General features: G+C 40.9%; 1 protein-coding gene across 1 annotated transcript; it reads left to right on the top strand.

The window, feature by feature from the left end:
• The first annotated feature begins 11,375 nt into the window (after nucleotides 1–11,375).
• CYTL1 (cytokine like 1) lies at nucleotides 11,376–14,036 on the top strand. The gene is made up of 4 exons (XM_058838478.1): nucleotides 11,376–11,577; nucleotides 11,684–11,728; nucleotides 13,077–13,205; nucleotides 13,417–14,036. Exons 1-4 carry the CDS (start codon nucleotides 11,434–11,436, stop codon nucleotides 13,498–13,500), a joined length of 402 nt encoding a protein of 133 aa, XP_058694461.1. The 5' UTR covers nucleotides 11,376–11,433; the 3' UTR covers nucleotides 13,501–14,036.
• The last annotated feature ends 317 nt before the right edge of the window (nucleotides 14,037–14,353 follow it).

Here is a 14,353-nt window from a genome sequence, read left to right as displayed (position 1 = left end):
TAAAATTCTAATAAACTCATTTGCTAATAAATGTTGGTGTGTCCAACACTGCCCAAAACACTTCTAAAAACTTTACCCCTACCTAGCAGTGACTAGCTGCAACATCCAAAACAAGCTGCAACATCCATTGCAGAGCTTGTGAGTGGGGTAATTTGTCGCCCTGACAATCAGGCCTTTCAGTATTGTTTTTCACAAGTTCTAGCCACTTTCCCAGTAAAGTAACTATAAACATAGGTGTTTATACTTTCCGTTAAAGATACGCCTTTTGATGGACATCTCTCACAGCCAGTGTGATTGGGAAGGTGGTAACCTGATTATCCAATCCCTGGTCGTTGTTGAAAACCTATAAATACTGAAAGAACAAATAAACGAGAATTCATCTTTCACCACACCTCGAACTGCATCCATGTGAATCATTTTGTGTCCAACAGTGACAGTAATTTGTCTGTATCACTGCAGCATCAAACACTGGCACCTCTTGGTCTTTGTTCACCTAAGACAGGACCATCCACCTTCTTCTGCCTCTTGCTCTACTCCACTGGGGGAAGCTGGTAATGGAGGGAGCCCTGAGAAGGAGAGTCTTTGAGCCATGAGGGGCTGTGATCCTCAGGGACTTTGCTTGGGCAGCTCTATCACTAGGTATGGCAGGACAAGGATATCTCATGGTTTGTCCTCATGTTTGGTCATCTGAACCATATGCAAGCAGCCCTGGTGTCTTTAGTTCCTGTGGTGAGAACCTACCAAAAAAAATAAAGTTAAGTAAATAAAAGTCTTGATAAATAAAAGTCCAGTAAATAAAGATAAAGAGAGAGAGAAATGTGTTAAATAAACTAAAAAATAAAGCACTAGAATATAACACAATTCCAGAGAGGCTCTGGTTTAATAGCAGCTCTGTTTCAGGGCTGAAGCCAAGTCCTAAGCAAGGGTCAGGCTCTGATAGTTTTAATCAAGTTACTGTATCAGTTGTCCTGTTCTTGACATCAGCTGCCAAAGTGGATGCCAGCATCTGGCTCTGTCCAAGAATAAAATAGATCTTGATTTTTCTCATAGCTCTGCCTTGAGTGAGTGAAAAGAAAAGAATGCATGAAAGAGTGGTCATACAAATACGACTTCTCTTACTTCCTGACTTGCATGGTTTTTCTCCAGAGTCACAAGCTGTGCAGCAAAATCTGACTCATGACAACAATTCCCACTCTCCATGTCTGTATCACACATGGCAGAAACAAGAAAATGCTGCATATGCAATTTTTTTCCTGGTTTTCTTCATTGTTTTTTTTTCCCAACTCTGACATGGCCAGAGGATATAGGGCTGTCCTTGGACAGTGCTCCCTGTGTTCAGAAAATGCCTGTATTGGTCTACAGCCCAGCTGGTAAAAACAAAGAATGTGAAAACACAATTCAACATGCGCTGAAGTTCAGATTCCAGACCCAGTACTGGTTTATTTTCTCTTCAAGCTTTGAATTCTTCTAATAGAGGGCTTGTGTGTGTGCATGTGTGTGTGTGGTTTGGCTTCAATATTTCCTGGAGGAATGTGTCCACACAGCTAAACAAAATACCTCCCTGGGGGCAGCTTGGGCTTCACAGTCGCTGCAGCACAGAGAGAAAATTTGATTTTTCAAAGACAGAAATGGAGTACATCCTTCCAGAGTATGAGAACAGCTTCACGCTTGACATCATTAATGGTCAAATGAAAACATCAAAAATACAATATTTTCCTTCAGTGCATTTAGATCAGGTGCCTTGAAACCTTGTCTATGTCTTTGGGAAAATAATGGCAGATAGATACATAAAAATAATCAATATTTTCCAGCTATAAAAGGACTATAGTCAGGCACCTTTTCCAAAATGCTTTTATATGCCTTGTAAGTTGCTTTTTTTCCCTGAGGCTTGGTCTGCTAACAAAGAGGCATATTAAATACAGATAAAAAAAAAAAAACAAACCTGCTCAGAGCTTTTCCTCGTGCTTGCAAATGCTGATTTGTCTATATGGCTACTCAGGCCTGACACCAAGTTCCCCTCAATGAAGGCTCAGCTTCCTCAAAGAACAACAAATACATTTAGCCTTTTTCTAGCAAGTTCAAAACTTGATAGAGAGGCTTATAAGATGCAACTCACTAAAGATTTTTTGTTCCTACTCCTATCAAAGCATAAAGCTAAACAGAGCTGGTTTATTGGCATCAAGAATGGACAGAGTGTGTTTGGAAATGTAACACTTTGAAAAGTATGTGTAAAGCAGAATCAAAGAGTCTGCTTTGATCACTTTGATACTTTCCTGAATGTGTTTGGTTTCTTTGACTCCATTTGCTTCATTTCTCTTTGGTGTCAGCGAGACAATGGTGTGGACAATGCTATCATTCTCTGCCCAGTGCATTACTGCAGAAGCTCATGTACCTAAATTATGCAATAGGAAGAATTGGAACTGTATCTTTTTGATGTGAACAAAGTTGATGCCAATCTTTTTTTGTTAGCATATATTTAATGAATAAAGCGGGTTGATGTTGCGTGTGTAGCAGCTGCTTTGCTGCCTGTACATGTGCTTTTCATGTTCCCCAGGAGCAAAACCAGCCTTTCTGAGAGTGCTGTGTAGCTGCACAGTGCTGCTGGCACAGCAGTTTAAATGCTCCATTCAGACCAGGTGGGACAACTGTCCCTCTCTGGCCAGTGCATTGTCACGTCCTTCTCTGGGCTGGACTCCAAGGCCTCTATTTCAGACAGCTGTGAGCTCTCTCCTAGAAAGCCATGGACCATTGTCCCGTGCCTCTGCAGCTTTAGTTCTCAGTCAGAGCGATAGCTACTGCTCAGCCACCGAGGCAGAGGCCAGCACAAAGGGTTGGGCACAGAAGCAGAGTTCCTTCCTTGCCTGGGCTCCACAGTCTCAGGGTGCCTGACCTTGAGAGACTGGGATGTATGACAGGAACAGCTCCCTTTGTATTCCTGCTGCAGAATTCCCCAGCAGCAGCCATGGCAGAATGGATTGTGAGCAAGGCAGGCTGCGATGGGTCCAGAGTGCCCTGAGCAGCACAGCTGAGAGCTGGCTTTGGCAGGACAGCAGGGCGAGGACCCAGCTGTTGGAAAAGTAACTGGGCTGACAAGGAAAGAGGAGCAGGACGGAAATATGCACGTGTTGTCCCAACTTTCCCATACACTGAGTATTCTCACTGTTTCTTTCTGCACCCCATGCAGTCTGAATTCATACTCCACAGCTATGGGTGGCCAAAAGCGGCCAATATTCCAGATGAGCAGATCCCTGCATTTACACCAGCATCAATATCTCCTCATCCCTTCTGACTATAACTCCTCCGATACATCCTAAGATTGAAATCACTCATTTCATGGCAATTCTAACTAGTGACCAACATTTATCCCATGATAAATGAGCAAGTAAGTAGTAATTTACTTAGCACCTTTTCTGTTTTTTGCATCCTCCATCATCAATATATAATGAGTTCTTGCACTACAGTAGAAATTTTATGTGAAATCTCATAGACAAACACATAGTATTATTCAATTTGATTATTTCCATTAATCCAGTTTCTAGCTATCTGCTTTTTATTTCTGATCATTTATGTTGATACAGACTCCTAAATGTTCATGTTAGGTCAGTGGAAGGCTATATGGTAATACTTGTCACAAAGATAGATCATGATTAATATAGTAAAGTTAAAACTTTGGCTGCGTGTCTTTGTGTTACCAGGAAGTCATTATTTCACAAAAGCTGCTTGGTTACAAAGTGATGAGTACATTAAATCTGGATAATTGAAGATAAACAGACAGGGTTTTCCTTTAAAATTTACTCAAGATTATTGGGGAATTGGGAAGTCTCTTTTCCTCTTGTGCAGTCACGCATGCTTTTACCTTTTTTGGGCTATTTATTTGAGAAAGGATGTTTTAACAAAGAACATTTAAATTGTCCCTGCATACTTTAGTGTGACTTTACTCTTGTGTATTCTATATATATGTATATCAGAAGGACACTTTACATTTCAAAAGCAACAGTTCTCAGTTTTTTGAAGACAGCTGCTTATTTCAAGAGAGCTTCTCACTTGCAGGGGTAGCCTCAGTTCTCAGCAAGAGAGATCACTGTAGTGATATAACTAACTCTCATTGCTGATAAGGTTGCTTTTTGCCCAAATGCAGTTTGTCTAGTTTTCAGCTTGGGAAGCTTCTTTAAATTCTCCAGTGACTTTGCCAGCCAGACAACGACAGCATCAGAGTGTGAATCACACCATTTCAATGGGCTGATTGTGAAATAAATATGAACAGGAACAGCAGGGGGTTGCTTTTCTTTAGCAGTCAGAGTTTCCTTTTCACTATATGCCCTTAAAATGCCCAGGCAGACCATTAGCAGAGGGGAAGACTGATAGAATTGCATTTACATCTTTAATCAAGCCAAGTTCTCTCTTCCTCAGCCACAACCCTTCCAAAACATCAAACAAAAAAACAAAACAAAACAAAACAAAACAAGAAAAGCTGCACCCAAATAGAAGGGAGGAAAAGAAATGTTGATTTGATTAGTCTTCCACTAGAAATTAGCTTAATGGTCCAAAGTTAAAAGTATAGATATTTAAGACCTTGGCTGGTTCTACACTTGAAAGATATAACGCTCCAGCTAGAGTTATTCTTCACTCAAAATATTTCTCTTTGTGCCATCCCTCAGTGCTTTCCTCACTACATTACCCAGCTGTAATGTTGTCTCAATTTCGTGTCACTATTTCTTGTTTCTTTTGGGAATAACTATAAACTGAAACTTCATAAAAATGTGACAATAACTAGACATTGTTCTGCTGAGGAAGGCCCCCAACCAGCCTTGGCTCTGCCATGCCTTTCACCCAGGTGGTGACCATGAACACATCCCTGGCCTGGTGCCTGCTGCCCTGGCCTCTTCCTTGCAGATGTGGTCAAGACTAGCTGAGAGGATGAGAGGGCAACCTCTGGGTGTAGGCAAGACCCACCATAAGCTACAGGCTTATTCTCATAGCAAACTATCAACAATGCCAGGTATGTATGCAGCAGCTACACTCCATGTATCTTCAACTCATTCTTTCATTAGTCACCCAACTTAAACAAAACCAAACTAAAACCACACTTGTAGGGGCACTTAGTCATCTGGGAACACATGTAATATGTGATTCAGAAGCAAAAGGAGATCCTTTTTCTGTTTTATTTTTATTGAAAGAATTTAAAACAGAAAAGTTGTTCTGGTTTAGGTGGCAGTTGTTACATCTGAAACACAGTCTGTTGTTAACATCAGTTTCTGACATTGTCTGGTATTTATTTTTTTCATTGTTTCTAGGCAAGCTGACAAACCAAAAATACAATTATTAAGTTTATGGATTTTCTTAAATAAAATGAACCTCCACTCATTTTCATCACTTCTGGATATTACCAAGTAGAATAGATCCTCATCTATTCCCTTCTATTTTATACATTTTTATTCCTTTGAAGAATATTTTAGCTATAGAAGGTATTTGTCGTATCATTTGGTTTCAGGACACTGACAAAGCTCTGAATCTGTGTTGTGCCACCAACTCACAGGACTCCAAAAGTAATACTCTGAGAAACAAGAAATAATGTGACTCATTTACTCTTACTTTGGCTTCAGGGTTTTTGTGCTACTAAGGCCAGTGAACTGAACACAAGTTTTAATCTAAAGTGAGAATGTGGATCCACAGGCATCTGTGACTTGTGTTACTGATTTCAGGGATGACAGGATTTCTTCCACTATGTTCAGTTATAAAACTTGAAAAGCTGTGCACAGGAAGAAAGCAGAACTAAGAATGATGTATGGTGTGGACTTGTACCTTACCTTCTCAGCCAGCTGAGAATTTATGTCACCTTGCAGTTGCTGGAAGCACTGTTGTTTGTATCTAGAAATACACACAACAACATAAGCTATGACATTTGCAGTCTTCTAGGCAAGAATAAGCAGAAAACTGTGCCTGCTAGCATGCTAATCAGCTACTAAAAATCTCTAGTATAGGCAGTACTTCAGCAAAGTCTCTTTGGATTCTTGTTTGGCTTGGATTGGATTATTATACAGAGCTGCACTTCCAGTCTCATCAATTTTTCTTTCAGTGACATAATTGTTCTGAAAGGTGCTGGAATACCAGTCCTAAAAAATACAGTCCCTCATCTCCTTGCATATTTACCACAGTGTAGACAAGAGCTCCTTGGAGGGACAGCAGAGAGCTTAGACCTTGCATTTTTTAACATTAGAATTCCCCAGAGGGCTTGTATCAGGGGCAAATTTGGTAGATGAATACATTTATTTATATCACCTCCGGTACACTCCTTGGTGGCTGACATAATTTTTCATCACGAGGGTAATCAGGGAGTGTGGGAAGCTGACCAGCAACGATAAGACCTGGAGCTATCTGCCACATTTGCATGTGAGAGAGAGAGAGAGAATGAGAGAGAGAGAGAGAGGGGAGGATGGAAGGCAAGGCACGGCAGGAAAGTGTGAATAACTTGAAATACTGCTGCTCTAAACCTGACACACAGGAGTGGTCTCAAAGCCCAGGCAGGCTCCAGACAAAGCACTTGTGTATTACTGGGACAAGGCAGCTCTGCCTATGCCCATGGCTAGAGAGGGAGCCAGGCTGAGAGCACCACCTACTTCACTGGAGAAGTCTGCAAGTTACTCCAAACTAAAATTGCCTTTTTCTTAGAAAGGCGGTGAAGGCTTAAGCCTTTAAATCCTGCATTACTTGAATCAATACACCTTGCAGTCACTGAAAAGAGTATCCCTGACAAGGCTAAACCACATAATCTCCTGTCTCCCTGGTGTTGATGGCTGAGTTCCCACAGTGTCTGTGGGAAATACTATTATCCCCATTATGGAGACAGCAGCCAAGAGAGACACAAGCCAGGCTGTGCCTGCACAGGAGTGACAGATACTTGTGTGGACATCTCTGAGCTGTCCCGGGCTCTGCCATCATCCAGAGCCCCGTGTGCCCTCTGAGTGGAGGATGCTGCTGCCCAAGCCCCTGCTCTGCTCCAAAGGTGGGCTGGCACTGCCTGTGGGGAGGGCTGGTCAGCACAGAAAGTGCAAATGATTTGATCACTGGTCTGAGGCAGCACATGGAAATTATTCCTGTCCCCCAGCTCTGCTCGGCTGTCGTGTCTGTCCTGGACCACAGGACTCCCCATTTCCATATATTTTCCTTCAGGGAAAGCTCCCAGTGCCAGGTTCGTGCTAGCAAGACTGACAGATTTCAGAAGATCTAATTTCTTTTTCTGACCCAGATGGCTTTACCTGCTTCTGTAACTATTTTATGTAAGAACAGGCTATTGAGCAGTAGCATTAGTTTCCTCAATATATATGTAAATTTTGTAAAATAACAATAACAGGGAAGAAAAAAGAAGCCTGTACCATTGAGTAAGTGAAAAGGACTTTTGTTTAATTATCATGGGGAAATGGCACTGAAGCACCAGCCCAGAGACAGTTTCGAGATCCTGCCTGCCTTTTCCATTGCTCATAGCTTGGCCACACCATGCAGAATCTTACTGCTATCATGGAAGAGAAAATAAAACACATGGGGTTAACCCCAGCTTCAAATGCAGGCACACAGTGCTGCCATATCAGACTTCCTCTGTGCCAGGAAACTGTCAGTGCTGTGCACCCCCAGACTCAGGGCAATGTGTGAGGCTGCACAACCTCTGCACTGAATTTCAGCTGATGTTCACAGAAAGACTCAGCAAAGTGTGCTGTTGCACAGCAAGGACAAACACGACAAACAAGACCCTAACCAAGAGGCCAGGATTTCCAAAAAGTCCTGTCCTGAGCTGGAAGCTTGAAGAGCAGTTTAGCCCTGCTCTGAAGCAAGAAGTGGCACCTTCACCACAACAAACAGCTGTCACTTGGGGCTTTGAGATGCTGCTTAAATACAAAGGGCTTTCTCTCTTTTGCTCTTTTTATGTTTAACTTTTCCTATTTTTCAATATAATCAGAAGTTCATTTCATGACGTGTCTCATGACATCCCTCAACTATTTTAAAATAAATATTTGCATTAAGCAAGTGGATTTTGATATTAAGAAATCAGCAACTTGCAAGTGCTTTTATCAAAAGTTGGTGGACACCCTGGTAGACTGTTCAAACATGGGAGGAATTTCTGGCTGCATAGTGAGTCCTTAGACTTTTAGAAAAATATTATTGTTTGAGTTTTCAGTAAATTAGAAGCAAAAAGACAACATAGTCTTATATATATATATATATATATATATATATAAATATATATAAATATATACGCAGTTATGTCATTGTAGGCTTCTAAGTTTCTTCTCAGCCCTTGTGTCTGATTTTGCTATGGAATATTCCTCATATAAGAGTAAATAAATGCACTGTGAAGAACACTCAGAAATGTAATGACATCACCAGCCTCAAGAGTTAATGCAGAAGTGTGAGAGTGGTCCTGAGCCTTTGAAGGCCCATGCTCACTGAGTGGAAGAGCGTGATAAAAATGTGTTTGTGCTGGAGGTATCCACAGTGTGGTGGTCGTAACAAGTATGGTGGCGTTGACTGACTCCCACTGTGATCCCTCCCAGTACCAGCCTGAGCACTGTCCCACAGACTGGAAGGGCTATAAGTAGCTACTTCTCCACAGAGGAAATCCTTAGGCAAGTTTTGACTATAATATATTTTGATCCTCTTCCCCTTCCCCTCCTGTAGCTCTAAATTCTATTTCAAGGTCCATTTTGAATATTGCCTCTAAGAGGCTATTAGCCTTTGTGAAGAACAGCTTGTGTTTCCCTGTTAAAGACCTTCTCTGCCCAGGGCAAGGAATGCACCAGAATTAGTAAGTGGCTTTGCATAAATGGCTGGATAAAAACAGTCACCAAAAAGATTCTGGAGTTCCAAGAGCTTTAGTATCTGTGTATCTGGTTCACAGGTGTGCCAGACTGAAAGGACTCCCAGTGCCTGGTGTCACTTGCAAGTTCTCCTGAAGTCACCACTGAGCTTCTTTGAGAAAAAAAAAAATTATTTACTCATACCTGGACTCATAAACTGAATGTACTCAGAGATCAAAGATAATCTTGCTGATGGGATACAAACAGAAATAACTGAGAAGAAACTATTTGTCTTTGTTTAACTGAATTGCAGATTCTGCATGCTGAGATAGGCAGTAATGCTGATGAAATTCTTGATATTGGAAAATACTCATTTGGGTCAGTGTCAACTGTGCAATTAAATCTGGCCCAGGGAAAAGATGTGAATGAGGAAATTAAACTCCAGTACTTTGTGTTTTTCAGGGGAAAAAAACCCTACCATTTCTGAGGCTAGTTGAGCAAAAACCTCACAACAAATTGTCTCAGCAATTTTTCCCCTTCACAAAATAGCTACTTGGGGTGTTTCTTTGTTTGTTTTGGGTTTTTTGTTTTGTTGTTTGGGTTTTTTTTAATTTTATTAAGTGTATTGGTGAAACCTAGATCCAGCCTTTGCTTTCCTAAGTCATCCTTGGCAGCATCTGGGTTGCTGACTTCTAGTACTGGGACACCATTTATTCTGTTCAGAAAACTGCTGTTCTGGCAGAGCTACTACATTTTAGCAGCTTGCCAACCATGAATGTGATAGAAGGATAGTATCTCACTCCTACCTGCAGCTATTCTTTACAGCAATGAGATGGTGATTAAGAGTCTGTTTATTTACCAGCAAGACTCACAGTCAGTAGGATCCTTCCCTTGGATGTGCACCAGGTAACTGTGTGCAGATTCATGATCTGGCTGCTTGGGGGCCTCTCCAAAGGCTTCTTATCTCCCTCTGGCCTCTTAACTGACTTGTCTGGGCAACTCTTCCTGAAAATAGGACCCAGCGGTCCAAGACCAGTCCTAAAATTCCCTCAACCCAGACTCACAACTTTTCTGTCCTCTCCAAGGATCTACCACTTTAACATTCAGGAGCACATGATGTTACTAAACCAACTGTTCTTTATGAAGGCAAAGAAACACATAACAACACAGCAGTATACAGCCCTGTGCTCCTATTTCCCCCAGGTGTTTTAGTGGATTTAATTCAGAGCTCTCTGCAACATCCAGAGGACATATTTTTGTCCAAAAGTAGTTTTCCCACCTTCAGATGAATCTTCCTGGCGTACTACAATGCCAAGGACTGCAGTACTTCATCAGATACTTTATTGTTTCAGTTAATATCTTACTAAAATCTAAATTTAAAAATTTGGGGGGGGGGCATACGTTTCAAAATAACCAGTTCTTCATTCAAGGGTACCTCGATTTTACAGGAAAATTAACATATAATACAACATATGTTCAGCTTCAGGCCTGCATCCCAGCATCTGGATTTCTCAGTTCCATCTGGCATCTAACAAAAGAGCAAAGCCTCATAAATTCAACCCAGAAAGCAAAATAATTTTTCTACTTTTATCACAGCCATATAGAGATGTATTCACTTTGTTTGAGACTATGAATATGTAAATACATAGTTCTCCCCAAGCAGCCATCACAAGCACTATTGTTTTGATTGACAAATTGTGAAAAATAAAATCATAGAATCACAAAAATCATCTCGTTCCAGCCACACGGTCATGGATGAGGAACATCCTCCACTAGAGCAGGCTGCTCAGAGTGCAATCCAACCCAGCCTTGAACACTTCCGCAGGTGGGGCATCCGCAAATTCTAGAGGCATCTCATTCCAGTGCCTCACCAACTTCACAGGAAAGAATTTCTTCCTAATATCTAGTCTAAACCTCTTCTCTTTCAGTTTTAAGCCATCCCCTTTGTTGTGTCACTACATGCCCTTGCAAAAAGTTCCTCTCTATCTTTCTTGTAGGCTTCCTTCAAGTACTGGAAGTCTGCAATTAGGTCATCCTGAGGTTTTCTCTTCTCCAGGTAGAGCAATGCCAATTCTGTCAGCCTTTCCTCATAGGAGAGGTGCTCCATCCCTTAAATCAACTTGATGCCTCCTCTGGACTCACTGCAGCAGGTCCATGTCCTTCCTGTGCTGGGGAACTTCGCTTTTTGGAAGGATTTGTCTGTATCTGCAGCCTATGTAGTCCCACAGCTCAAAGAGACACATATGCCAAAGCACCTACAGGATTAGGATTAGGGCCTATGACACTTTGAGAACCCTGAGAACTTCTTCTTACACATATTTCTGTTGTTTGAGATGCTCACTAGGTTGTTTTCTTTCTGGAATGAAAAGAGCCAGCGGTGTTTGTTTTTGTTACCCTCATTCCCTCTTTCGCTGCTCCGGGCAGGAAAGCTCTTGCAGCTCTGCCTCATAGGTTGGCAGGAAATTTAATACGGCAGTAAACTGCTGCTGGGACCACCCCCAGACTTTTCTTCCTGTTCATGCAGGAGACTATTTAATTGAGGGCTGATTTGTCCAGCTTACTCATTGGCGCTCAGCAGTACCTACCTAAGCAGAGGGAGTGATTTTTTTCCTCCTTTCCTCCTCTTTTGGACAAAGTCCCCACAATGAAGATGCTGCTGCTCCTGGTTGCTGTGCTCTCTGCTGCCCTGCTAGCCAGTGCAGCCCCTCCAACATGCTACTCCAGGGTGTTGTCTCTGAGCAAGGAAATCACAGAGTCCTTTAAGGAGCTGCAGACCTCCAAAACCGTGGTAAGTCCACCTGAAAACTGCTCCTGCACAGACACTGCAGGTTGCCACTTGAGACGCAGATTTCTCTAAAAACAAAATTGCAACGAGTCTTTCCTCTTTCCCTCAGGACTCGTGTGTGGAGATGCTGCCCAGGCTGTACTTGGACATCCACGTAAGTTTCCACACTTCTTTCTTACTGTGGTACAGTAAAAGCAGCTAATGAAAAGTGAGAATAACTCTTAATATTATACCCCAGAGGAGTGATTTTAAAGGATTTTTAAAAGTTAAATTAACTAGGTAGATGAGTGACAAAAAAATTTCTCAGTTTGAATGTTATTATGTTATTAAAATCCCTATGGACTTTATGAGATTTTACTTGATTATAAATTTTAGAATTGGGAAATCAGTATTTTTAACTTATTACCATAGGCACACAATTAGTTTGCTGTGACAGCCTTCTCAGAAGATAAATAAGTGCAACAAAACTTTGAATAATAGTGTAAAAGAAGAAATGTAGGATTAACTTTCTTCACTTAATAAATCTACTTCATTTTATATCCTGAGTGGTTTTGGGCATGTAGTTATAACAAAAAGCAATGCAGGAATACCTTGTTGGCTTTTTCTCTTTTAAATAGCTACTTATTAAAAAATAAAAAAAAGTCTGCCTGAGGATGTGGAAGTGTGATACTGAGAAAAAAAAAGCAATAGTTGTCTCTCAGCTAAGAAAAAATAACCTGCACACACAGTTAGTGTCGTAGTGTTCTGCAGTGGGATATTTGATATGTTTTGCTTTTTTTTCCAGTGTTCAACACAGTAAATAATAAATAGAAAATATCAGGCAAAACAAATTTCTGACACATTTTCCATAGACAACTGCACCAAGTCCTGTAATTCAGGGCACTCTAGATCGCAGTTCCAGAGCTGCCAGTATCTCACATCATGGCAGGGACCAAGAAATATGATTACAGTGCCTCAGTTTCCCTGGGTTTAAAGTAAAAACTGGGATATATTCTTACCTGCTTCACAAGGATGCTGTGAATTTCATGTAGTCTGTGGTTATTTTGATAACACAAAATCTGAGGTAAAAATTACTTTGAAAAATCAGGACTGGTACGGTTTCTCCTATTGTACAGGAGCAGAGGAATCGAGTTTGTGAGATCTTCTACTAAATCAAGTGCTCTCTAAAAAGAGAGACAGTGCACCTATTCTGTAGAATACTCCACCTACTACGGGAGCAGATTTGATTGTGTGGCTGCTGCTGCCTGCTAAAATTTGTGAGAAATATACTGGCAGACTAACACTGTATATATGTGTTTCTTCAAGCATTTATTTGGACCAAACACCATTGTTATAAAATATTGATGATTAATTTGCCTGACTAAGGGTTGCATAGATTTCATATACATAGAAGCAGGAATTCAAGGTTCCCACAAAGCAGTAAGAATTTTGGAAGTGGTGGATGAGAAACATAAATCTGTATTTGTGCAGGGTTACACAGACCTGTTTTGCATGCTTTGCAGAATTACTGTGTGTTGGCAAAACTCCGTGATTTTGTGGCCTACCCTGGATGTGACAGAGTGGTTGAAGTGAATGAGCTGAAGGAAAAGGCCCGGAGCCTGTACACCATCTTGATCTCCTACTGCAGAAGGGTAAGTCAGGATGCATCGACAGGGACAGAGTCCCTGCTTTTAGCCCTGCTTGTCTCCACACTGTCCCCTGACCACCAAAACTGGATCAGGCCCAAGCTTCTCACTGTGCTATCTTCTGCCTTCCTCCTTATAAATTTTAGCCTTCTTTTTCTTTTTTTTATTTGTTTGTTTGTTTTCGTTTTCGTTTTCATTTTTGTTTTTGTTTCTCCAGGACCTGGTGTTCCTCACTGATGACTGTAATGCTCTGGAAATTCCTATTTCACCTCCCATTGAACACTCCATCACTGAGAGCTAAAAGACAGTTAAACCAAAAAAGTTATACCTGGGAAAGTTTCAAGGAGACCAAAAGTCAAAATATGTATATGCAGTCTATAACATTAACAACTGTGATCTTTTTCAAGCACACTAGCAGTATAATCTCAGACCTACCCATTTTTCTCTGCCTTGGCAGGAAATGAATTGCATGCCTTGCATACCTACTGAGCTGCTAGGGAACCTACTATTAGGAAGCAGTTTTTCGTTTGGCAAGGTACGGTATTTTAGCTTAGCCAAATATAAAAGTATGTTTTGTTTAAACATCAGAAACTAGATTTTTTATTTTTACTCTTTTATGAATAACTGGACTCATATATACATTCTCTCTTGACTTAGCTGTTTTTCTTTTATTAGATGGGCATGGAAGGGACCACATTTGTTTTCCTTAGAATGTTTGATAAAAGGAGCATAATGCTGTACTGGCAGATTTCTCTGCCTGTATAGCTCATATATATCTCTTGATAGTTTTTGATGTCAGATTTGTGAGAATAAAGGTGAAATAAAGATGTCTCTGTGGAAAACTAAATAAAAACAATCTTCTAATCCAAGATGCTTGTGTTGCAATATGTCTTTCAAGATCAAGCTGAAAGGTGTCATTCTTATAAACTTACTTTTCACAGTCACTTGCAAGTTGTTTTTCCCAGCATAACCTTTGTTTCCATAGCAATGCAAACCCTGTTATGTCTGCGTGCTTTGACAATGCAAGTTTCTACTACTAGAATTTTTCTATACTATAAACAATTTGTTTGATGAAATTAGTGATTTGTTTTTAATAGTATTTCTGGGTTGTGAGGATGTAAATTCTGAGCCAGAGGCTCAGAAAGCCTATTAAC

This window comes from Poecile atricapillus, chromosome 4 (assembly GCF_030490865.1).
Source record: "Poecile atricapillus isolate bPoeAtr1 chromosome 4, bPoeAtr1.hap1, whole genome shotgun sequence".
In the NCBI taxonomy this organism is placed as follows: Eukaryota; Metazoa; Chordata; class Aves; order Passeriformes; family Paridae; genus Poecile; species Poecile atricapillus.
The sequence above is the reverse complement of the archived record's forward strand: the minus strand, read 5'-3'. Positions and strand labels throughout refer to the sequence as shown.